Genomic DNA, 27389 nt, shown 5'->3' with positions numbered 1-27389 from the left:
ATCAGTCCTGGGTGTTCATTGGAAGGACTGATGCTAAAGCTGAAACTGCAATACTTTGGCCACCTCATGCGACGAGTTGACTCACTGGAAAAGACTTTGATGCTGGGAAAGGTTGGGAGCGGGAGGAGAAGGGGACAACCGAGAATGAGATGGCTGGATGGCATCGCCAACTCTGTGGACATGAGTTTGAGTGAACTGCGGGAGTTGGTGATGGACAGGGAGGCCTGGTGTGCTGTGATTCATGGGGTCGTGGAGAGTCGGACACGACTGAGCGACTGAACTGAACTGAACTGATAGCTCAGTTGGTAAAGAATCCGCCTGCAATGCAGGAGACACCGGTTTGAGTCCTGGGTCAGGAAGATCCCCTGGAGAAGGGAAAGGCTACTCACTCCAGTATTCTGGCCTGGAGAATCCAGGCAAAGAGTCAGACATGACTGAGTGACTTTCACATGATAGTTATAAATGTAGTAATCAGGATGGCAATAAGTAGACACAAGTTTGTGAGGAGGCGTATGTTATGGTTAGACCTGTGTTTTACAGATGTTTTCTACAATGCTTGAAAACTTTAAAAGTATCTTTGGTTTAATCTACCATTAGCGATTGCTGAATAAGAAAGAATAAAGCAAAAGTAGTTTAAGAGCAACAAAAAAATCTAAGGAAAATAACTTACCTTTCTAGTCCAAATAACTCAATATTCAGGGAATTTCATTCATTTGGTACAACCTAGAGTTATGACACTATTAGATCACAGTGGATTGTATGAAATTTTGCAATTTACCCCCTCTCTTCCACTTTCTCAGCTATACTATGAAAATGGTCAATTTCTTCTTGGATGAATGCTTTTCTGCTCCCTCGTCTTATGAGTATAGATGGTATTTTATTAAAAAACAGCTAACTTTACTTTGAGTTATATTCAGGACAGTCATAAGCTGCAGAAGCAGAGAGGATTGGTTGCCATTTAGTGTACTAGCCACTGTGTTCCATTTAAGAAGTCTTGGCATCCAGTACCTGCTGGTGAGAGTCACTCTTTTATTAATATATGAAACTCCAGTAGCAAATTCCTAAGTCATTTAAAAAAAATATTATTGTTTTACAGTTGGCCTACTCTAAAAGGATGAATTTAGTTAAGAAGCAAGTTTGTATTAATAGACTCTTATGATCATTATGTATAAAATGTAAAAATTTTTGTAAATAGGCTATGAGATAAAGGCATATTTTCATCTTTACAGAAAGGAAACAGACATGGAGTGTTTGAATAATTTGACCAAAATCACAGTTTTCATGGGATAATTCAAGAATTAAATACAAACCCATGCACTACCCTAGAGGGTATATATCTGCTTATCTTCTGAAATAAAAAATGGGATTCCTATAGCATCATTCTCCAAAAACTTAAATTTATTTTTCTAAATATATTCCTAGAAGTATTATTCTGGTAGAAGTAAAGGTGAAACTAATATTAAATATAAGTGAGTTGGATCTAAATAGATGAAATCCAATGAAGGAGGATTCATCATAGAACACTGACTTAATAAGTATAATCAAAACATCTAATATTGAAGTAATAAGTGACATTCAAGTAGAAATTTAATGGATTATTGTAGTGGTCAGATAACCTTACATGTTTTTAAAAGATGAAGGCAGGGTTTTTCAGAGTACATTGCTATTCACATTAAAGGATAGAAAGTAAAATGCATTTAGTTTTTACTTCATATTACTTATTATATGAAGGTCTTGTTCATATGTCTGTCCTTCACTCTCTCTATGAGATTTGGGTTTTGAGTTCTAATTTACTTGGTGAAGAACCTGCCTGCCAATACAGGAGATGCAGGAAATGTAGTTTCGATCCCTGGGTCTGGAAGATCCCCTGGAAAAGGAAATGGCAACCCACTCCAGTATGCTTGCTCAGAAAAACCCCATGGACAGAGGAGCCTGGTGGGCCACAGTCTGTGGGGTCACACAGCTTGTCTGAGCATGCATGCACATGACAATTAGAAATGTGGGTTTACTGACTTAGAGGAATGCCTCTTGTGAGGTTGTGGAGAGCTAACATAACCAGTATGTAGGAGTGAAACTCAGGCTATCCCAAGACCACCTGCCATAGCTTTATCCAAAGGGTGGGCAGGAATAGGATAGGGGGTTGGGACAGGCAGTGAAGAGATACTTGCTTATAATCCCAAGGACTCTCATCTGACTTCCTCAGTTATAAATACCAATGAGATGAGCCAGTCCTACCTCAGCCTGTTTATAGGTATCTTCCACATTGTGTTCAGTCTGCTCAGTATACATACCTTGGTGATATTTTCACTTTGTGTGGATTGACTATAATAGCCATCTCAACAGTAAATTGTTTTTGCAGTGAGCTACATCATCCATGTTTTATTTCTATAAATAGCTTGTTCTGTGTAGCCTTCTCAAACAGTTGCTTTGATAGCAGAAAATCATTAAATCTCTTCAAATGTATTACTCATTCAGTCGTGTCCCACTCTTTGCGACTCCGTGGACCGTAGCCTGCCAGGCTTCTCTGTCCATGGAATTCTCCAGGTAAGAATACTGGAGTGGATTGCCATTTTCTTCTCCAGGGGATCTTCCCAACCCAGGGACTGAACCCAGGTCTCCTGCATGGCAGGCAGATTCTTTACTATTTGAGCCACCAGGAGGGAAGCTCCAATCTCTTCAAAACCTGGAGTCTTTTAGAGCTTTTAGAGGTACAGGATTATCTTACATCCTGGTGGGGTACTGTAATCATTGATTTGTAATGAGCTGTGACTGGTACCAACAACAGTCAAGTTTAATCAAGAACTCGAAGGGGAAGAGAAAGTAAAAGTGTAAGAAGAAGTACTTTTCAGACAGACAAGTTATGGTAAGGGTCTCTGCTGTGCAAAACAAGCATTGAAAATTCCTATAGGATAGCTCTTGAAAATTCATGGTCTGTAAAAATTATGATTCATGTGTACTTGGAGAGAAAAAAACCCAAACATGTTTGGATAATGATTCTTCTAACCACATAAAAACATTTTCTAGCCATTACTTTTGAGCGATTTACGAGCACTCCCTTGTGGCTGTTTATTAGAATCACTTGAAATAGCAAAAGAAAAGCAACAGGAAGCTGAATTGCCTGGTTTAATGTACTATACCCACAGTCAAAGTGTGTCTACCCAGTAAGTGCAGTATTGTAATGACTTATTACCCGTTATTAGATTTGCTTCTCTGATGCAGAAAATAAGTGAAATAGCTGTGATTATTTTTGAATTTAAAAATGGACCAGTACTTACAAAAGTTTTTTAAAACCAAGGTTTAGATAATGGTTAAAAATTATAAAATAGTTAACCCTTTATTATTGAAATACAAACTTTTCAAAAATTTATCTTATCAATATCTAGGGAGAGCATTAAAATTGCATTTGTATTTTTCCTAAAGCCTCTTAGTGAGGTCACACAAAGTAATACATTCCAGAAATAATATGGAAGTTTGAATCTCCTGAACTCTGTGACTCAGTTCCATGCCCTCCCTGCTGCCACATCCTCTAGTATTACCTTTTGGAAAGAGTTTTATCAAGCCCCATGTGTAAGTTTGAGGAAAAAGAGCTCCATGTGAGCCAGAATTGCATTTCTCTAGATTGCTTTTTAAATATTGAAAAAGTCACCAGTGTTGTACGCCAGATTCAGATTTTTAATTATGGTTTCTTAGCATTTGGTATGTTATTTTTCCATTATTATTCAGTTGTAACAGTAACCCTTTTCAGTTCAGTTCAGTCGCTCAGTCATGTCCGACTCTTTGCGACCCCATAAATTGCAGCACGCCAGGCCTCCCTGTCCATCACAAACTCCCGGAGTTCACTCAAACTCTGTCCATCGAGTCGGTGATGCCATCCAGCCATCTCATTCCCTGCCGTCCCCGTCTCCTCCTACCCCCAATCCCTCCCAGCATCATTCTCTTTTCCAGTGAGTCAACTCGTCGCATGAGGTGGCCAAAGTATTGGAGTTTCAGCTTTTTTAAACCTACCTACATTTTAAATACCTTCTTTACTTCACACTTGGATTACGTCAGAACTGGAGAATTTCATCCATGTGATCGACCAGTGTGTTGGGATAAAAGGCATTCGTGGAAGGTGTTCAAAGCTGAGAGTCAGGAGCAGACAGCTGGGTTGTAAATCCACTTTGTGCCCTTTGAGTGTTGGCGTTCCCATTTTGATCTCTTGAATTTAGATTCACATATTGTGAACAGCAGCCCATTGACTGCATACAAGAGAAGCATCATATGTCAGATGTAAAGCCACACATATGTTATTATGGTTTATGGAAAAGTATAGGTTCCTGGTATCTACCACTGCAGATGGGTACTCTGAAAAAGTTTCTGTTAAATTTATTTGGATTTCAATTTCTCCCTTTTGAATAACTACCTTTTAAATCATCTTGGAAATTCTCAGACCACTGAGGATGGCTCTGAACTCAATAGTTGACATTGTGAATTCTGTGATGAAACAAACATTTATTGAAAGCCTGCCATATGCCGAATCTATGCTTGCAATTTTTAAAATATGTGTATTTTTCCTTTGATTTTTATGAAATTCTTAGGAGATACAGAGATGAAGCCATTGAGTCTTAGCAGGTTAGGTGCTGAGATTTGAAATGGAACACGGTCTAACTTCAGCATTCACATTCTTAATATATTCCAGATGATTGTTAGGTTTTGAACTTCATTACTCATATGAAATCAACTTTAATCTAGATATTGTGAAGGGCTTAGCATAGTACTTGGCACGCATTAAACACTCAACAAATCATATCCCTTATCTCTATCACTCCGTTGGATGTTTTTTCTTTTTCTGTTTAGTACCTCTGGAACTTATGTTTTTATTCCTTAAGTTTCACATTAATAGAATGAGAGCAGGGGGGAGAAAGAAAAAAAATTGAGCAAATCCAAAAACAAAAGAGATGAAGAAATATGGAAGAACTAGAGATAGCAAGTAATACTTGCCCCACCGGGTGGTTGTTAATTATCACATTTGGCTCAAGTTTATATTCTCACGTTTTGTTTTATTCCCAGGCCATATTTATGTAACAGCCAGAGAATAGTTGGGTCAGAGATTTAAACTATTGGGTGTGAAGGTGAGTGCTAGTGTCTTAGTACATGGATCCGCCATCCACTCTCTTGTCTGGTCTTTCCCAATTAAAAAGCATTTCATTCTTATTGACTAGTTCCATGTTTTGAAGTGGGGTACTCTGCTATGATATTTCCATGAATCTTTCATGGAATCAAAAGTAATAGGTCCAAAGTGAAATTCATCGTCATTATTCTTTCTCTACCAGACATACTCCCTGCCTCATTTACCCTTGTTCTTAAAGTTATGCTGGAGTTCCAGTGCCTGAGCTTGACAACTTAATGGCACCTTTGATTCCTCTGCCTCTGCAGTTCCCTGCTACCCGTCTGTCAACAACACAGGCCTCTGACCTAGTTGTCTCTTCAAACTTGTGTTCTTCTCCCAAGCATTCACATGGCATATCGTGTCCTTATCTCTTCATTTTCAAAGTATCCTGCATATTACTTCCTAGAACAAGTTTTTACATTAATCCTCTTTTTAGAAACCAGCAGTGATTCCACGTTCAGGTTACTTTGCTTAGATTATGGGTTCAGTTCAGTTCAGTCGCTCAGTCGTGTCCGACTCTCCGCGACCCCATGAATCACAGCACGCCAGGCCTCCCTGTCCATCACCAACTCCCGGAGTACACTCAAACTCATGTCCACAGAGTCGGTGATGCCATCCAGCCATCTCATTCTCCGTCGTCCCCTTCTCCTCCCGCCCCCAACCTTTCCCAGCATCAGAGTCTTTTCCAGTGAGTAAACTCGTCTCATGAGGTGGCCAAAGTATTGAAGTTTCAGCTTTAGCATCAGTCCCTCCAGTGAACATCCAGGATTGATCTCCTTTAGAATGGACTGGTTGGATCTCCTTGCAGTATAAGGGACTCTCAAGAGTCTTCTCCAACACCACAGTTCAAAAGCATCGATTCTTCGGCGATCAGCTTTCTTCACAGTCCAACTCTCACATCCATACATGACCACGGGAAAAACCATTGCCTTGACTAGACGGACCTTGGTCGGCAAAGTAATGTCTCTGCTTTTTAATATACTATCAAGGTTGGTCATAACTTTCCTTCCAAGGAGCAAGCGTCTTTTAATTTCATGGCTGCAATCAGCATCTGCAGTGATTTTGGAGCCCAAAAAAACAAAGTCTGACACTGTTTCCACTGTTTTTCCATCTATTTCCCATGAAGTGATGGGACCAGATGCCATGATCTTTGTTTTCTGAATGTTGAGCTTCAAGCCAACCTTTTCACTCTCCTCTTTCACTTTCATCAAGAGGCTTTTGAGTTCCTCTTCACTTTCTGCCATAAGGGTAGTGTCATCTGCATATCTGAGGTTATTGATATTTCTCCCAGCAATCTTGATTCCAGCTTGTGCTTCTTCCAGCCCAGCGTTCCTCATGATGCACTCTGCATATAAGTTAAATAAGCAAGGTGACAATATACAACCTTGACGCACTCCTTTTCCTATTTGGAACCAGTCTGTTGTTCCATGACCGGTTCTAACTGTTGCTTCCTGACCTGCATACAGGTTTCTCAAGAGGCAGGTCAGGTGGTCTGGGATTCCCATCTCTTTCAGAATGTTCCACAGTTTATTGTGATCCACACAGTCAAAGGCTTTGGCATAGTCAATGAAGCAGAAATAGATGTTTTTCTGAAACTCTCTTGCTTTCTCCATGATCCAGCGGATGTTGGCAATTTGATCTCTGGTGCCTCTGCCTTTTCTAAAACCTGCTTGAACATCTGGGAGTTCACGGTTTACATACTGCTGAAGCCTGGCTTGGAGAATTTTGAGCATGACTTTACTAGCGTGTGAGATGAGTGCAATTGTGCGGTAGTTTGAGCATTCTTTGGCATTGCCTTTCTTTGGGATTGGAATGAAGACTGACCTCTTCCAGTCCTGTGGCCACTGCTGAGTTTTCCAAATCTGCTGGCATATTGAGTGCAGCACTTTCACAGCATCATCTTTCCTTTCCTTATTGCAGTTAAATTTCCTAGTAGTAATTACACACTTTTCTCCAGTTAGATGACGTTAATAGCTAATAACACATGGAACCTGCTGTGTGCCAGAACTTTTGAAGGTACTTTATAATCACTGTGCCATTTCCATTTTTAAAAAGGTAACTGAAGGCCTGTAACTTGGTTGGTGCACTCATAGTCAGGATGGACTGTTAATGAACATGTAGTAAATGCTTCTGTTTTTCCCTGTGCTGCACTGCTCCCCCCGCCCCCGTCTCACATGCTATTTGCTTAATTCTATCTCTTGCCTTTTTTATGGTGATGCCTGTTCCTAGGATATTTTTTCTCTTTGGTGTATCCAGTTCAGATCTACTTCCCGTTCACCTCTATCCAATACTTCCTGTTCACTATCCAAATACTACCTTGACTTATTTAGTTCTCATGGATCTTTTCTGTTGTCAAAATTCTGATGTGTTTGTGATGAATTCTGCATAGTTAATCATGTGACTATTCTCAGTGTGCTGTGATCAGTTTTGTCTCAAATTTTCCGAAAATTTTAGCAGGACTTTATGACATTAAATAACTTGTTGAATGAATATTGTTTTTTTCCCCTTTTCACAAGTAGGCATCAACTTTCTAGAAGGTGTAGCCCATGCCTTAGTTTTTTCCCTTCCCCACATAGGTCAGTAATGTGCTTGGCACATATGTAAGCACCTAGTGATTGAATGTGGGAATGTATAGGCATCTGTCTTTTGTGACTTTCATAGGAAAATACCTTCTCACAATGTGCACATAGATATACGTCAACCAAAAGGTTCGTATAGAAGATTCGGCTATCGAAATGTATCAGGGATAGCATTACAGATGGATATATGTTATATGTGTTTATTTGGAGATATTAAAAACCATAAATTTTGAGTACTCTCCGGATGTAAGGTGCTGAGCCAAGTGTTTTACATTCATTATCTTCATCCTCAAAATCAAGTTGTTAGGTGATACTGCTGGTGATCAGGATGCTTAAATAGCGGTTCGTAAGCTATGCAACTGTGTGGAAGTCAGCCATTCATGATTTTAAAAAATGTACCTAAGAGTTGTTCCAATCCCAAAGAAAGGGAATGCCAAAGAATGCTCAAACTACCGCACAATTGCACTCATCTCACACGCTAGTAAAGTCATGCTCAAAATTCTCCAAGCCAGGCTTCAGCAATATGTGAACTGTGAACTTCCAGATGTTCAAGCAGGTTTTAGAAAAGGCAGAGGCACCAGAAATCAAATTGTCAACATCCGCTGGATCATGGAGAAAGCAAGAGAGTTCCAGAAAAACATCTATTTCTACTTCATTGACTATGCCAAAGCCTTTGACTGTGTGGATCACAATAAACTGTGGAACATTCTGAAAGAGATGGGAATCCCAGACCACCTGACCTGCCTCTTGAGAAACCTGTATGCAGGTCAGGAAGCAACAGTCAGAACTGGACATGGAACAACAGACTGGTTCCAAATAGGAAAAGGAGTACGTCAAGGTTGTATATTGTCACCCTGCTTATTTAATTTCTGTGCAGAGTACATCATGAGGAGCGCTGGGCTGGAAGAAGCACAAGCTGGAATCAAGATTGCCGGGAGAAATATCAATAACCTCAGATATGCAGATGACACCACCCTTATGGCAGAAAGTGAAGAGGAACTCAAAGGCCTCTTGATGAAAGTGAAAGAGGAGAGTGAAAGGGTTGGCTTGAAGCTCAACTTTCAGAAAACGAAGATCATGGCATCTGGTCCCATCACTTCATGGGAAATAGATGGGGAAACAGTGGAAACAGTGTCAGACTTTATTTTTTGGGGCTCCAAGATCACTGCAGATGCTCATTGCAGCCATGAAATTAAAAGACGCTTACTCCTTGGAAGGAAAGTTATGACCAGCCTAGATAGCATATTAAAAAGCAGAGACATTACTTTGCCAACAAAGGTCCATCTAGTCAAGGCTATGGTTTTTCCCGTGGTCATGTATGGATGTGAGAGTTGGACTGTGAAGAAAGCTGATCACTGAAGAACTGATGCTTTTGAACTGTGGTGCTGGAGAAGACTCTTGAGAGTCCCTTGGACTGCAAGGAGATCCAACCAGTCCATTCTAAAGGAGATCAATCCTGGGTGTTCATTGGAAGGACTGATGCTAAAGCTGAAACTCCAATACTTTGGCCACCTCATGTGATGAGTTGACTCACTGGAAAAGAGTCTGATGCTGGGAGGGACTGGGGGTAGGAGGAGACGGGGACGACAGAGAATGAGATGGCTGGATGGCATCACCGACTCCGTGGACATGAGTTTGAGTGAACTCTGGAAGTTGGTGATGGACAGGGAGGCCTGGCGTGCTGTGATTCATGGGGTCGCAAGGAGTCGGACACGACTGAGCAACTGAACTGAACTGAATTGAAGAGTTGTGCTGCATATCTTTTTATTCAGCCTCATTGTTTGAGTTTTCACCACTTGAGAAATATCTCTTTGTTTAAGATCGTTACCTTTAAATACATTAGGTCATGCTGGTTTTCTGCATAAAGCAAACATTCGGTAACTGTTGGCCTTTATTGTTGCTATTTTTCCAAATTACACTAAAGTGTCCACGACACTGTCTTTCCTTATGTGAACTTTAAAGGCAGAATCCGTTATTTATTACCTCTGTAACATCTGGAGAAATACATATGTGTGTGTTTCAACGTATTTGGAGTTTCACTAGGGCAAAGAGGATTTAGAGAATGAGAATCAAAAGTGAGCTACTTTGCTGCTGTTCCCAGTCATCTCTCTGTAGTAAAATGCCTGCCCAGTGTATCTGGATGAATGCCTGTCCAAGCTCACAAATAGGAAGGTAGGTGATGGATGGCAGAGGTGTCTGTGCTGGTGCTCAGTGTCTTGGGAAGGATTTTGAGTATTAATCTACTTTGTATGTTTTCACAATGGGGGATTTTAGGTACTTTTATCAAGAGGTCATCTCACTTTCCTACAAATTGGAAAATGACAGAAACATTATTTAGTTTTTATTTTTGTGAATACTGTCTTTGTGTGTTAGATAGATTATGGAATTTAAGAAATATAGCTTGATTGGAGAATAACCAGTTTAGTGAAAATAATTCAAAGTAAAACCCATTTATTGAAATTTTAAAATTGTAATATAATGTCAAACTTACTTGAAATTGTAAGAAAAATATAAGGAGCTCCTGTATATGCTTTAACCTATTTTAAAATAGTGACTTATTTGAAAAGTAGATTTTTCTCTTCATCTTAGCATTTGCTAACTATGTAATAGGTCATTGTATTATCACATCAGTAGAAGGAATGATAATTTTGTTAACTGGGCCAACCTTTCCCCCCCTCAACTTTATTGGCATATAATTGACGTTATGTAAGTTTAAATTGTACAGTGTGTTGGTTTGATGCATTTATGTATTGCAGAATGATTAATACCATGACATTAGCTAATACCTCCATCTTGCCACATTATTATTTCTTTGTCCTATGTTTAATGTAAATGCTTTTTAAAGTGATTTTTTTTAAAATCAAGATTTCCTTCCAGCATGTTGCTTTCCTTAGAAATATGTCTTCTGTACCCAGTCACTGCCCCTGACCCAGCTTGTACCCCCTCGCAGTATTCGTACAGATCGATTTAAAGATTTATCTGTTTGAAAGTTTAAGTGAAACCCAATTTGGAGTTTTGGACTAAAACACTGTTCATTGAAATAAAATCAGTTACTGTTTTAGTGTGGTTGGAAATATTATGAGAACATGCAGGCAAAGCCCAAGTGTAAGGAATCTAATTAAATAGGGAAAAAATAAGCCTGATTTTATTTTGCAGCTCTACAATTATAATATTCTAGTGGCAAGACAGAAAGCTTTTATATGGCTCAATTTTCAAATGATGCTTGAACTGACTACAGTAAACCAGTATAATTAAAGGTATCTTAAAATTTAACATCTGATGTGTAGTTAAATTTTAGAATATGAAGTTTAAATATTTAAGATCTCACCATGTGTACTTGTTTTCACATTATTCACATTATTGCTAGGATCAAGTGAAATAATTTGTGAAAATTTAATTATAAAGTAGAAAAAGACCATATGACTTGTGTGAGGTATTTTTTATTTCATTTATAGAAGCAAAAGGGAACAAAAACTGTTTATTTAAGTAAGTGGAATAAGGGAGATATCTTTTTTTCAGTATTGTTTGTGTGAATTATACAGAATTGAATGTATTTGTATTTTTAATTTCAGATTCAAAATGCTAATGATGTATTAATTGCACCACTTGAGAAATTTCGCAAAGAACAAATAGGTGCAGCAAAAGTAAGTATTACATTTTATTATTCTTCATATATTCTCTTGATAATTAAAGATAATAGATGTAATTTCAGATGTGAACATTTTTGAAATTAGAATGACCTTTTAAAAATTCTGTACGTCATTTATAATTTTTACACAGAGCCTATTACAAAGACTGGAATTCTTTTAAACAGAAGAAAGATATTGTTCTCCTACTGAATAGAGAAAAAGTCAGCATAAGTGAGTTTCTCCCATCCCAACAGTGGTAGGACATTAGCAGTTTTAAAGAGGGTAAAATCATTGTAAAAATATGGTAAGTATTACTAACACCTATATAAAATAAAAGTTAGGTATGTATGTTGAAAACTGAGGCAGTAATTATAAAATTGCTTTTATTTTTTGTATTTTTTATTCTTAATAAAAATATGTGTTTGTGGATAACTTTAGACATCTTTGTCATGCCTCTGCATTAATGTTTAATTCCTAATGGATCAATTAAAATTTCTCTGAGCCTAATAATTTCTGAAATTTACTTGCAACTTCTTTACTAGTTTCATGTTTAACTACATTCTCAACATCATGTATGGACTTAAAATTTGAGTTTCTAAAACAATATTCATCATCTGTCATACTTCCCCCATCCTTTCTCTGTTTTGGTTTTCTATTCAATCAATGACAAACCCTTTTCTCCTTTGAACAGTGTTTTCATTCTCCTGCAGAAACATTTCTCCTTCTATCCTTCTCCCTTCTGTCTGAAATTTTTCCCCTCCTTGGAATATTTCCTACCCTTAACTTGTTGAAGTCTTGCTAGCTCTCCATGGCTTATTTCATATCTCTGCACAAGAAAGAAGCCTTCCTTTACATGGGTCTTTCCTTATACGTCTGTTCCCTTCCAGAATTGATTTTTTTCTTAGAGGATCAAGTAATCTGTATCTTTATTTCCTGTGAAAAGCTATCACAGTCTGCCTTGAATTAGAGTTTTATGTGCACTTATCCACCAATTATGAGCCGTTATCAAGTCAAGAACGAAACCAGAACCATTCTGTGTTAATTACCTCAGCAAACATCTATCAATATCTCTTTTGGGCCACTTATGGTGTTTGATAAGATTAAGGGATACAACTGTAAACAGGACAGACAAGCTCCCTGCACTTGTGTCATTTATTATCTTTTGTGTGTTTACAAATGCACTGAGGATTGTGGAACAGAAGTCCATGGTGCTTTGTGAGAATATAATTAATGGAACTGACCTTGTCCAGAGAACCGAGCAATGCCTTCTGGAGGAAGTATTGGTTAAACTGAGTGCTGAATGATAGGAAAGACACAGCTGGGAGTAGGGATACAGAGAGGGGAAGGGAGGACCCTTGTTCACATTCCCAAAGAGGGAACAGGGTGGATATGAATGAAGGCCTTGAAGAAGGAGAGAGCCTGGCATTTTAGAGTAAAAAGTTTTGAAGTGTTTGGAACATAGAGGACCATGGGGATGGAGGACCTGTGCACACCTTTATTAGTGGTTCACAGTGTTTACTCCTTATTCTGTTTTACTCTTATTCTCTGATCATGTAAAGAAATGGAGGTAGAGGAGTGAGTGTACTTGCACTTTAAAACATCACTCTAGTTGGACTGGAGGACGGGGGACTGTTTGAGCAAAGCCAGTTTGGGAGTTAATCGTTAGTGGCTGTGGGTTCAGAAGGGGATGGAGCCGTGGAGACAACAGAATCTATTTCAGACATAAAACGGAAAGAGTAGGGAATGGGTTACAGACTGAAAAGTGAGCAGCAGGACATTTCAGGGATAACTCCCAGGGTTCTGTGATGTAAAACTGGGTGTTTTTTCCAGTCACTTACTGACTTAGGCAGCCTTTACATTTGAATGGCAGAAATGGGGACTTTGGCCTTGAGATACAGTGACTGCACTCAGGGTTTCACCATGCCATCCACGTAGAGACAGTGACTTGGCAGGTGTGTGTTCAGATCTGAATTAGAAATGTGTTTGGGATTTGTCCTCTACATGGTAATTAAAATCATGGGAGTATGTTAGAGCCCTTAGGGAAAGAAGAGAGGGAGAAGAGGACCTAAATTCTTGATGATCTGAGAACTCTCAACATTTGATGTTTGGAAAAAAACAAAGACAGATGAGGCTGAGAAGGAAGAAGACAGGAGGAAGAAGAAGGAAGAAGCAGAAGAAGGAAGAAAATACAAAAATGTGGTGGCTTAGAGCAAGCAAGAGACTTTTCAAGAGTAAAATAGCTGATCTTCCTTGAGATCCAGACTTTAAGGGTTTTTCACTGAGTTGTTAAATCTGTGACCTGATTAAATCCTCACAGGCAACCTTGGAGGTGAGTGCAGGTGTTAGTACATCTGCTTTACAGTGAGGAAAATGGTGAGGTCACCTGCATGCACCAGACCCCAGAGCTGGGAGTTCAGACTCTGGGTATGAAATCAAGCCATTTTCCTTCAAGGTCTTGGTTTACAATATTTCATTTCATCAGTGGGCTTCCTTGGTGGATCAGACGGTAAAGTGTCTGCCTGCAATGCGGGAGACCTGGGTTCAATCCCTGGATGAGGGAGATCCCCTGGAGAAGGCAATGGGAACCCACTCCAGTATTCTTGCCTGGAAAATCCTACGGACGGAGGAGCCTGGTGGGCTACAGTCCATGGGGTCGTGAAGAGTCAGACATGACTGAGCGACTTCACTTTCATTTCATCAGTGATGTTTTTATAATATTAAAAAGCTTTGTGAAGAATTGTTTTTCTAGCACAGAATATTCCAAATTTGTAGCTCATATAAAGTAGTAAATTTCACATTTGTATAAATTCTTATTTGTTTATGTTTGCTACAGGGGTAGTAGCATGAACGAATACACTCATTTTATTTTGTTTTTTAAGTATCTCAGTTGCTGAGCAGATCACCTGGGAGCACACAACAGCATTCTACAATCTTGCCTACTCATTGGGAGGTTAAACTTACCATCGAATTAATTCAGATGATGTCTTGAGCAAAAATGTGATTGCAGTGGGCCTTCTGGTGGTGTTGATTCTGTGTATTTTATTTGCCTGATAGCTCTTGGCACTATATTGTTTCTCAGCTTCTAAGTAATCCTTGTATAGTAAAGTGAATAGAAAGCAGGAATTCTCTTCTGCAATATTGCAGAAGCATCTTTGTAGGAATAAAAATCTTGAAGATGTTGATTTCTTTATATGGCTTTACTTCCTGTTGTACTTAGTTATTTTCTTACTTGGTAAATAAAGTTAATTCTACAAATGACACTCGGCTGCTTTTCAGTCTTTGCAGCGGAGGTTTCGCACAATTGTGTTCAGGCCTGTGAGGGAGCTAGAGGAGAGGTCTGTTCCAGCAGGACATGCTCAGTTGGTGCTGGTGGAAAACACTGCTTCCCAGTGGCCCTTCCTCACAGGCAGATGGTCCTGTTTAGTGAAGTGGATAGAGTCCATGGACCACAAACACTCCCTTTGTGAAGTGTGTTTTTATGGAGCTTTGAGACACCTGATCCTTTGCTGTGGAAAGTGAGGCCCTAAGTGACTTACAGTTGTAGGGAAAAAACAAACAAACAAAAACAAACTATTATATCTGGCAGAGACATTAGAAAAGATTAATGATGAGATTGTCGAACTGAAGGACAGGGGAGATGGGTCCTGCTTTGTGAACAGCTAAAGATTAGAAGAATTATCCATAAACACTTGCCGAGTGTGTACTTATTTTAGAGGTTCTTATTCTGAGGGTGTACACAGAATGGAATTGTATTGCAGGGCCGACCTATTACACACATCAGAGTATAGAAGTGAATGTTTGGTTTCTTTAATTTGCCTCCTGATATACTGCTGATTTAAATTCTAGAAATGAGTGGAAAGTAGGTATTCAGAACGATTAACGCTAGCTAGAATTCCCACGATATGAATGTACCTAGGGCAGCATTACTTTTTAACATGATGAGATGTAACTTTTTTCACATTTTTTGTATACACTGACAGATATATTTCATTACATTGGAAGTGTTCTCCTTGCCCCTAGAGAGAATGAATTGTAAGTCACATCTGCACACATGTTCCTGCATAAACTGACTCCAAAATATTGGTAGAACTTCATACCTGAGTTCCTAATCAAAGACACATGTATTAGGGAGAAATCTCTGTCTGGCTTATTTTCCACATGTGAACAGACTGAGCAGGTAGCTGGGGGCAGAGTAAGGACCAGAGCTCAGTCCCTCCGACCATCATCTTTTGACTCCTCTGTGCTGCTCTTTAGAATACTCTTTTGTGAAGTTTATTGTGCAGAGTACATCATGAGGAACGCTGGGCTGGAAGAAGCACAAGCTGGAATCAAGATTGCTGGGAGAAATATCAATAACCTCAGATATGCAGATGACACTACCCTTATGGCAGAAAGTGAAGAGGAACTCAAAAGCCTCTTGATGAAAGTGAAAGAGGAGAGTGAAAAGGTTTGCTTGAAGCTCAACATTCAGAAAACAAAGATCATGGCATCTAGTCCCATCACTTCATGGGAAATAGATGGAAAAACAGTGGAAACAGTGTCAGACTTTATTTTTTGGGGCTCCAAAATCACTGCAGATGCTGATTGCAGCCATGAAATTAAAAGACGCTTGCTCCTTGGAAGGAAAGTTATGACCAACCTTGATAGTATTTTAAAAAGCAGAGACATTACTTTGCCAACCAAGGTCCGTCTAGTCAAGGCTATGGTTTTTCCCGTGATCATGTATGGATGTGAGAGTTGGACTGTGAAGAAAGCTGATCGCCGAAGAATCGATGCTTTTGAACTGTGGTGTTGGAGAAGACTCTTGAGAGTCCCTTGTACTGCAAGGAGATCCAACCAGTCCATTCTAAAGGGGATCAATCCTGGATGTTCATTGGAGGGACTGATGCTAAAGCTGAAGCTGCAATACTTTGGCCACCTCATGCGACGAGTTGACTCACTGGAAAAGACTCTGATGCTGGGAAAGGTTGGGGGCGGGAGGAGAAGGGGACGACGGAGAATGAGATGGCTGGATGGCATCACCGACTCTGTGGACATGAGTTTGAGTGTACTCCGGGAGTTGGTGATGGACAGGGAGGCCTGGCGTGCTGTGATTCATGGGGTTGCGGAGAGTCAGACGCGACTGAGTGACTGAACTGACTGACTGACTGACTGACTGACCATTAGCAAATACATGTTTCAATGTGAAACATTGTAATGATAAAAATGTTGCAAATAAGCCCAAAGATGACCACTTTGAAGCAAGCCTAACTAATGTATCTCCCTTGATTTAAAAATGCCCCAGCAAGACATGAGAAATACTACCCAGCTGAAACTGCAATACTTTGGCCACCTCATGCAACGAGTTGACTCACTGGAAAAGACTCTGATGCTGGGAAAGGTTGGGGGCGGGAGGAGAAGGGGACGACAGAGAATGAGATGGCTGGATGGCATCACCGACTCTGTGGACATGAGTTTGAGTGTACTCCGGGAGTTGGTGATGGACAAGGAGGCCTGGTGTGCTGTGATTCATGGGGTCGCAGAGAGTCGGACACGACTGAGCGACTGAACTGAACTGAACTGAAAGTTAAAAGGTGCATTTTCATTTTATGGGAAATGTTTTTCAAACTGGTTTTCATTTTCACTTAGACTTTATTGGAAATCATGTGAACATTCTTCCATGGTTTTAAAGCAAAAATAAATGATATAATGTTAGTCATTTAAAAATAGAACTTGATTTTCTTTACATTAATTTCATAGTGAAAGCTGTAGTAGAAATGGATAATTCTTGTCCCTTTGTTTTGTCCATAGAAGAATTTGGTTCTGTCTCTGCACATTGTTAATTACATGACAAGGCTTGTTAATAATAATTTTAGCATATGGTGCCTAAAATATATCTGTGGATAACTGTCACAATTAATTCCTATACAACCTTAAGATTTCCTTCATGTGGAAACTGATTGAGACAACTAATTTGTTGTCTCAAATATGCGAGTGGTTTAGGGAATCTGGAAGAATTACAGATGCTTTCAAATTTAAAAGAATTTGTCACTAAGCTGAGTTATTCATCTAATTTAAAGCATACTAAATACTTAAAATCATGCTGAGAACAATCCAAAAGCAAATCCCCTAGTGGTCCAGTGATTATAACTCTCCGCTCCTACGGCAGGGTGCAGTGGACTTCCACGGAATTCTCTTTTCGATTGTTCTCATTATTAATCCAAACATTAAATTAGATGAGTAACTCAGCTAGGTGATGAACTTACGGTTACCAAAGAGGAAAGCCGGAGGGGTGGTGGGGGATTGGGAGATTGGCATTGACACATACACACTACTTTGCTGGTGGCGCAGACGGTAAAGAATCCGCCCACAATGCGGGAGACCTGGGTTCAATCCCTGGGTTGGGAAGATCCCCTGGAGGAGGGCATGGCAACCCACTCCAGTATTCTTGCCTGGAGAATCCCCATGGACAGAGGAGCCTGGCGGGCTGCAGTCCATTGGGGTCGCATGAAGAAGTTCGACATGACTGTGCGACTAAGCACAGTACATATGTAGAACAGGTAACTAATAAGAACCTACTGTATAGCATGGGAAACTCTATTCAATACCCTTTAATGACCTACGTGGGAAAAGAAGATTAAAAAGAATGGATATATACTGATTCACTTTGCTATACAACAGAAACTAATACAACATTGTAAACCAACTGTGTTCCAATAAAGATTAATTAAAAAAACAAAGGAAGTTGTTTATAGGATCAGAGTATGGACTTAAATCGACTTCCCATGTGGTTTCTTAATACTTCCAGCACCTCTTCTTTGTGGGGTTCTCAAGGCCAGAATTCTGAAGTGGTTTGCCATTCCCTTCTCCGCTGGACCATGTTTTGTCAGAACTCTCAATCATGACCCATCCATCTCGGATGGCCTTGCACAGCATGGCTCATAGTTTCATTGAGTTAGACGACGTTGTGATCCATGGGATCATTTTGGTTACAAATAGCTTACAAATAGCTGAGAAAAGAAGAGAAGCAAAAGGCAAAGGAGAAAAGGAAAGATATACCCATCTGAATGCAGAGTTCCAAAGAAGAACAAGGAGAGGTAAAGAAAACCTTCCTCAGTGATCAGTGCAAAGAAATAGAGGAAAGCAATAGAATGGGAAAGACTAGAGACCTCTTCAAGAAAATTAGAGATACCAAGGGAACTTTTCATGCAAAGATGGGCACAATAAAGGACAGAAGCAGTATGGACCTAACAGAAGCAGAAGATATTAAGAAGAGGTGGCAAGAATACACAGAACTATACAAAAGATACCTTAATGACCCAGATAACCATGATGACCCAGATAACACTCACCTAGAGCCGGACATCCTGGAATGTGAAATCAAGTGGGCCTTAGGAAGTATCACTACTAACAAAAGCTAGTGGAGGTGATCAAAATCCAGCAGAGCTATTTGAAATCCTAAAAGATGATGTTGTGAAAGTGCTACACTCAATGTGCCAGGAAATTTGGAAAACTCAACAGTGGCCACAGGACTGGAAAAGGTCGGTTTTCATTCCAGTCCCAAAGAAGTTCAGTTCGGTTCAGTTTCTCAGTCATGTCCGACTCTTCGCAATGCCATGGACTACAGCAAACTAGGCTTCCCTGTTGATCACCAACTCCCGGAGCCTGCTCAGACTTAATGTCCATTGAGTCGGTGATGCCATACAACCATCCCATCCTCTGTCGTCACCTTCTCCTCCTGCCTTCAATCTTTCCCAGCATCAGAGTCTTATCCAGGGAGTCAGTTCTTGGCATCAGGTGGCCAAAGCAGTGGCGCTTCAGCTTCAGCATCAGTCTAAAAATGAATATTCCAGACTAATTTCCTTTAGGATTGACTGGTTTGATCTCCTTGCAGTCCAAGGGACTCTCAAGAGTCTTCTCCAACACCACAGTTTAGAAGCATCAAATAACAAAGATAGGCAATGCCAAAGAATGTTCAACCAAGAATGTTCACACTACCACAAAATTGCAGTCATCTCAAATGTTAGCAAAATAATGCTCAAAATTCTCCAAGCTAGACTTCAACAGTACTTGAACCAAGAACTTCCAGATGTTCAAGCTGGATTTAGAAATGGCAGAGGAACCAGAGATCAAATTGCCAGCATCTGTTGGATCATAGAAAATACCTAGAGAATTCCAGAAGAACATCTGCTTCAGTGACTACACTAAAGCCTTTGACTGTGTGGATCATAGCAAACTATGGAAAATTCTTAAAGACATGGGAATACGAGACCACCTTACCTGCCTCCTGAGAAACCTATATGCAGATCAAGAAACAACAGTAGAACTGGACATGGTACAACAGATGGGTTCCAAATTGGGAAGCACAAGCTGTAATCAAGATTTCTGGGAGAAACAGAAATAACCTCAGATATGCAGATAACACCATCCTAAAGGTGGTGAGGTATAGAAGATGAAGAGGAACTAAAGAGTCTCTTGATGAAAGTGAAAGAGGAGAATGAAAAAGCTGGCTTAACGTTCTGCATCCAAAAACGAATATCATGGCATCTGGTCCATCATCGAAAATAGATGGGGAAACAATAGAAATATTGAGAGACTTTATTATCTTGATCTCCAAAATCACTGCAGATGGTGACTGCAGCCAGAAATTAAAAGATGCTTACTCCCTAGAAGAAAAGCTATGACCAACCTAGACAGCTTATTAAAAACAGAGACATTACTTTCCGACATAGGTACATCTAGTCAAATCTATGGTTTTTCCTGTAGTCATGTATAGGTGTGAGACTTGGACCATAAAGATGGCTAAATACTGAAGAACTGATGCTTTTAAACTGTGGTGTTGGACAAGACTTGAGAGTCCCTTGGATTGCAACAAGATCAAACCAGTCAATCCAAAAGGAAATCAGTCCTGAATATTCACTGGAAGGACTGATGCTGAAGCTGAAGCTCCAGTACTTTGACCACTTGAGGCGTGGAGCCAACTCATTAGAAAAGACCCTGATGCTGGGAAAGATTGAAGGCAGGAAGAGAAGGGGACGACAGAGGATGAGATGGTTGGATGGCATCACCGACTCAACAGACATGAGTTTGAACAAGCTCCAGGAGATGGTGAAGGACAGGGAAGCCTGGAGTGCTACAGTCCATGGGGTCACAAAAAGTTAAGACACTTCTGAAGCAACTGAGCTTGTGCTCAACGGACTGAGATCACCTTCCTTCCCTCCTGTTTAACAGGTCCTTCAGGGAACGGTCAGGATTTTCATTTTTGCTTCTGGCCACTGAGCTGAGTCTCTCTCTTAGACAGATATTCTCTGGCAGTGACTGTATTGGGACTGAGTTTCTGGGCAAACTAGAAACCATTTGATAGTTGATTTGAAATTACTTGGAATTCCCTTTTCTGTACCTTCTATCAGCAGATTCTGTTATGTTATATAGAGTTACAGAATTACTGATTTTGTTACTTGGTCGTGTTTTTAAATAATAATAGTTAACCAAGTACTTCCCTAAGCATGTTTATGTAGTGGTGGTGGTAGTGCTGGTGCTTTAGTCGTTAAGTTGTGCCCAACTCTTGTGACCCAATGGACTGTTGCCTGCCAGGCTTCTCTGTCCATGGCATTTCCTGGGCAAGAATACTGGACTGGGTTGCCATTTCATTCTCTAGAGGATCTTCCTCAACTAGGGCTCAAACCCATGTCTCCTGCATTATAGGCAGTCTTCTGCATTGCAGGCAGATTGTTTACCTCTGAGCCACCAGGTGAAACTCATTTAATGCTCACAACCAACAGATAAGAAAACTGCTAAAACTCATAGATAAAGAAGATGAGGTGCCGAAAGGTTAAGCAGATGGGCAGAGGTCACATAACTAGTAAGGCATAGAGTTAGATTTTAGCCAGAGATGAGATCAAGCCTGCAGAGTACTTTAGTAGCACCACCACATGTTTGATGCTGAAGAAATACAAATTCCTTTTCTCTATACTGCGAAAAGGAAACGTTGTCTGGTTAGCTTATTTAGAGAGCAAGATTACTATCTTTTAATTGTTTAACAGCCAGTTCTGTAGAATCATACAAATTTGAGATCAAAACCTGGCATTTAATACTTCGGAAATGTGAACTTGGATAATTACTTTCTAAAGCCTTGGTTTCACCCTCAGAAAAATAGTACAATGTTAATTGTTCATATTTTATAATTAGTAGTAATATTTTGTGTCAGCATTAATCCAAGTATTGCAGTAAAAATACTGTTCCTGTAGGTTAATTTGTCTTACTTTGTTTTATGGACAGAGACAAATGCAAATTCATTGCTAAATATTTACATAGAGTGATTCATAGGGCTACCAAGCAAGAGGCTCTTAGATGTACATTACTTGTAATTAATAACACTATACGATCTCTGGAGCACTGTTGCTTATCACTGATAACAGTCTTACAGAGTCGGAGCTATCATCATTCTTCAGATGACTGAGACCCAGAAGGATCGAGTGGTGTTGCCAGTAACCCCAAGGTTACTGTGCTCTGCCTGGGACTCAGATCCTGGGCTTCTGCTACCTGATTCAGTACTTGACACCTGCCTCCATCATGGAATGTAAACTTTTTTTTTTCTTTTAAATATATAATTTGTTGTGTATTTTCACCATCTTTTACAGCATTTTGTAAGGTTACTGTCAGCCCTAATTGACTCCATTGCCACCACTAGAGAAACAAACCAGACCACATTCCTTGGAGACAGTGAATCGGTAGTCATTTCTGTACAGGTGATACCAGTCAGTGTCTCTGTGTACTCTGAAAATTCTAAACGTGTCGTGTTTTTATGTATATTTCAGAATCTGACAGTCATTGGGAAAGCTGAGCTTCACATACACTTAGAATTCTGGGTAGGAATGTAACCCAAAAATCATTTTGCTGAACAAGTCAATTTATATATATTACATCTTTATATATTAGGAACTTCCCAGGCAGCGCTATAGGTAAAGAGTCCTCCTGCCAATGCAGGAGACACAAGAGATGTGGGTTCGATCCTTGGGCTGGGAAGATCCCCTGGAGGAGGCAGTGGTAACCCACTCCAGTATTCTTACCTGGAAAATTCCTTGGACAGAGGAGCCTGGTGGGCTGCAGTCCATGGAGTCACAAAGAGTTGGACACGACTGAACACACACACACACTGGAACATTATGTATTGAATGTCTGTGTGTGTTTACATACATATATAAGTGAAGTTGCTCAGTCGTGTCCGACTCTGCGACCCCATAGACTGCAGCCTACCAGGCTCTTCCGTCCATGGGATTTTCCAGGCAAGAATACTGGAGTGGGTTGCCATTTCCTTCTCCAACATACATATATAGATTATTGTAAACTTCATTAAGTGGCTCCTGTTTACTCAGATAAGAAGATATGCTCTTATAATTTGATGATAATAGATTGTAGTTGAGATTATCATTATTTTTCTGCCTAATTATTCTTATGTTGATGCCTGAAGACTGATACTTAAGAAATATTTTAAGATTCCCCACAATATATATTTTTACAAAAGATCCTTATGCTAAATTTTTAGGTCAAATATATAATTTAAAAAATTTTTCACATAGTTCACAAATACCATATATAAATAAGATCTGATAAAATACAGTAGAACCTCGCTGAGGAGCATCATTGTTAAAATCAGTGCCCAGAGATCTGGAGAGTGAAATCTGTTGTACAGTTCAGATTCTTTTTATTCTTCAGTGGTCAGCCTTCTTCAGTGAGAATCAAACCTATTTCCTATAATGAAATCTCCGTAGCAAATCCAGTTACTTAGGGTTAACTGATGGAGGGAGAAACTCTAAATAATGAAAATTTTCTAGGTCTCTTGCTTCTACATAGGGCATCTGTGAATAGTTCAAAAGTTCCATCTCCATAGAGCAGATTGCCCTAGTCAACTTTGTATCTTCTCCAGATAACAAGGTGGTTCTGAGACTGGGTGTTTTTATTTGTAGATGCATTCTTTCCTGTATCCTTTGTACTGGCTACTCTGCTGCAGAAGAGTTTCATATATGAGTTTATTCCTCGAATTCATTTCAGCATACATGTGTTGGTTCTGAGCATTACTGTGCATGTTGCTATTTTTACTTCTACTTTATTTGTTCAGGATCACTGCCTTCCTAGTGGTCCTTGAGATGCTTGGAAAGCTATCTGGGATTTACTTTTTTTTTCCCCCACATTTAAGTGGGTAGAAATATTATGAAATATTTAGGGAACTTACTTCTGTGGACAACTCAAAGAAGGGGACAGTAAAACTGGAAGCATTTTATATTATGTTTACATTTTTTAATTCGAAGCTGTTGCAGATACAAACAGAAGTATGTTTCAAGCATTAGGAATAGGTTGGTGTCTAGTAAACACCATTTGATGTTAACTATGGATCTCTGATAAAATGACTATCATCAGTGACCTAAGCTACCCTGTATTTTACTTTACAATGTAATAGTTGCTTGTTTGTTGGGAAAAATAACAGAGAAATATCGGAGTTTATTACTAGGGTGAACTATGAAAGATGAAGGATTTTCTAAATCATTTTATAGAACACTAATTTTTACACATTATACATTATAACCTATTCTTCGGGTGTTTTGCAAATGAGTTATGCCAGCATTTCATTTTTAATGGTTCTCTATTGGTCTGTTCCTGTTGCCATCACCTATATTTTATGTGTATCAAATTAGAATTGAAACTTTACGATATACATTGAAGTAATTAGAAACCTTCTAAAGACTATGAAGGACTTCCCTGGTGGCTCAGTGGTAAAGAATCTGCCTACCAATGCAGGAGATATGGGTTTGATCCCTGGGTCTGGAAGATCCCCTGGAGAAGGAAATGGCCACCCACTCCAGTATTCTTGCCCGGGTAATCGCATGGACAGGGGAGCCTGGTGGGCCACAGTTCATGGGGTCACAAAAGAGTTGGACATGACTTAGCGACTAAACAACAACAAAGATTATGAATCAGTGTGTTAAATATTTAGAAAACTTAAACAGATTTAAAAAATTATGAAGAATCACAGGCTACTTCCTCTAAAAAATCAATTAAAAACTTTTGTTACATTGGAAATACAGAACATTTTCATGTCCAGTTCAGGAAAAGAAAAAAAAGAAGTTCCTGACTACCAAATGTGAAAATTGCCAGGAAGCATCTGAATTTGTTCAACATCCCTGTTAAGTTTTGGTTTTTATTTTTTAATATCATGTTGGTTTTACTTACCAACTCTTATTTTCTATACACAGCTTCATTTTTTCAGCAGTCTTGTTAAAAAAAATTAGCAGTGGAAACTGAACATGAAGACCCAGATTCCCTCGTTTTAAAAAGTATCAGTATTGACTAGTAAAATTATTTACCTTTTCACTGTGCCTGTCACATTGTTTCTTTCAGTCAAAATAAAATCTCAGTGTCTCCTAGCTAGAGTTCTCTGAGTACATGCTTGCCTGGTAGGCTTTTTGGATTTGGTGGTGAAACTTATGTTTCAGTTACTTCGTTCCAAAGTCATGAGTTTTTTGGCATCTAGAGTTTATCATCTAACATATTGACAGGTTCTCTACTACCTCATTCTCCTTTCCAAGCTCTGAGTCACTAGAAATCTGATGAGCCTACCATCAGTCATCTTGCCTTAAATTATTGACACAAAAACATTCAACTGCAGTATCGATCTGCTTTATACTAACTAGTCATGGTGTTCAGTCTTGTGGACTCAAAAACAAAATATGATGCTTACTTTCATGCAGCTAACAGAATAGTAGAGGAAGCCCCAAAGACACAGATAATTCAGATGGAATGGGATTAGTGGTATATCTGAAATATGCCTGCCATCTTATATATGCACAGTGGAAGAAAGAATTTATTCTGCCTAACAGGGGAAGGAGGGCTGGCATAGCCTTTTGTGAAATTTTGATATTCCACAGGTGCAATTTAAAGCCTGGCAAATAGCATCCTTGACAAAAGAAAAGTGGTAGTGACATAAAAATTTGCAGTGTGGCTTAAAAGCTTGATATATTTTAGTGTGATTAGAGCAGTTGCTTTTAGCACTTTTTTTAACAACAAAAAGCCATGAACTGCATTAACAAATATACTTAATATCACAATTCATTGAGTATATGTGTACAGAATAATTGAGGCAGAAAAAAGGACAAGTGAACTGGAAGGTAGAATGATGGAAATAGCTGCTGTGGAATGAAAAAAAAATTGAGGACAGTCTTAGAGACTTCTGAGACAGTATTAAATGTACCAGTGTTCAAATTATAGGGATCCCAGAAAAAGAAGAGAAAGAGATAGGGTCTGAGAAAAATATCTGAAGAGACTACAGTCAAAAACTTTCCTAACTTGGGAAAAGAAATAGCCACCCAAGTCCAGGAAGTGCAGAGAGTCCCATACAGGATAAATGCAAGAAGGAACATGCCAAGACCCATATTCACAAAACTAACAAAAACTGAATACAGAGAAAAAGTATTAAAAGCAGCAAAGGAAAAGTAACAATGTGCAAGGGAAGGGAGTGGCATGACGTATGTAAAGTGATGAAAGGAAAAGGCCTGAAACCAAGATTACTCTACCCAGCAAGGATCTCATTCAGAGTCAGTGGAGAAATCAAAAGCTTTACAGACAAGCAAAAGCTAAGAGAATTCAGCGCCACCAAATCAGCTTTACAATAAATGCTAAAGGAAAGAAAGAAAAGGAATCCAAATTGGCAGAGAAGTAAAACTGTTACTGTTTGCAGATGACATTATACTTTACATAGAAAGTTGTAAATATGCTAGCAGAAAACTGCTAGAGCTCATCAATGAATTTGGAAAAGTTGCAACATACAAAATTAAGGCACAGAGATCTCTTGCATGCCTTTTTTTTTTTTTTTCTCCTCTTCTGTTCCTATATGCTAACAGCAAAAGATCAGAAAGCGGGATTAAGGAAACAATCTCATTTACCATTGCATCAAAAAGAGTAAAATATCTAGGGATAAATCTACCTAAGGAGGCAAAAGACCTTACTAAGAAAACTGTTAAGACACTGATGAAAGAAATCAAAGAAAACACAAAGAGATGGAGAAAGATAACACATTCTTGTAATAGAAGAATCAATATTGTGAAAATGACTCTACTACCAAAGTAATCTACAGATTCAGTGAGATCCGTATCAAATTACACATGGCATTTTTCAAAAAATTAGAACAAAATTTTTTACATATTATATGGAAACACAAAAGACTACAAATAGTGAAAGCAATTTTGAGATAGAACTGGAAGAATCGGGCTCCCTGACTTCAGACTATACTAGAAAGTTCAGAGATAAACCCATGCACCTTAATAAAGGAGTCAAGAATATACTATGAAAAAAATAATATTGCATAGTCGCTTCAATAAGTGGAGCTGAGAAAACTGGGCAGGTACATGTGAAAGAAAGAAATTAGAACACTCTCTAACACCATCCACAAAAATAAAGTCAAAATGGATTAAAGATCTAAATATAAGGTCTAATACTATAAAACTGTTAGATGGAAATATAGGCAAGAACACTCTTTAACATGAATCAAAGAAAGATCTTTTTCAGTCCACTGCCTAGAGTAATAAGAATAAAAACAAAAATAAACAAATGGGACCTAATTGAAACTTAAAAACTTTGTAGATCAAAGGAAACCATTAGTGAAATGAAAAGACAACCCTCAGAATAGGAGAAAATATTTTCAAATGAAGCAACTGATATATTCTCCAAAGTATATCAAAAAACAAACAGCCAATGAAAAAATGGGCAGAAGACCTAAATGGAGATTTCACCAAAGAATACATACAGATAGATGGCCAACAAACATGTAAAAAGATCCTCAACAGCATTAATTATTAGAGAAACGAAAATCAAAACCACAACGAGATATCACCTCACACTGGGCAAAATGGCCATCATCCAAGAAATTTACAAGGTAGGGAGAGACATTAACTCTTCTACACTTTGGTGGGAATGTAAATTGCTTATTCACTCAGTTGTGTCCAAGTCTTTGCAACCCCATGGATTGTAGCCTGCCAGGCTCCTCTGTCCATGGGGATTTTC

General features: G+C 39.1%; 1 protein-coding gene across 3 annotated transcripts in view; it reads left to right on the top strand.

Moving 5' to 3' along the window:
• ARHGAP42 (Rho GTPase activating protein 42) overlaps window positions 1-27389 on the top strand; it is a 348184-nt gene that overhangs the window by 182040 nt on the left and 138755 nt on the right. For 2 of the 3 annotated variants that reach the window (XM_088842890.1, XM_055422895.2), the window contains exon 4: window positions 11301-11372. In XM_088842890.1, coding sequence (XP_088699016.1) covers window positions 11301-11372 — 72 coding nt within the window. Of the gene's footprint in view, window positions 1-11300; window positions 11373-11631; window positions 11662-27389 lie in introns of those variants that run through there. The other variant, XM_055422896.2, reaches the window with a different exon arrangement.

Source organism: Moschus berezovskii, chromosome 14 (genome assembly GCF_049115385.1).
Source record: "Moschus berezovskii isolate FMDL1 chromosome 14, NW_MosBer_1.0, whole genome shotgun sequence".
NCBI lineage: Eukaryota > Metazoa > Chordata > Mammalia > Artiodactyla > Moschidae > Moschus > Moschus berezovskii.
The sequence above is the reverse complement of the archived record's forward strand: the minus strand, read 5'-3'. Positions and strand labels throughout refer to the sequence as shown.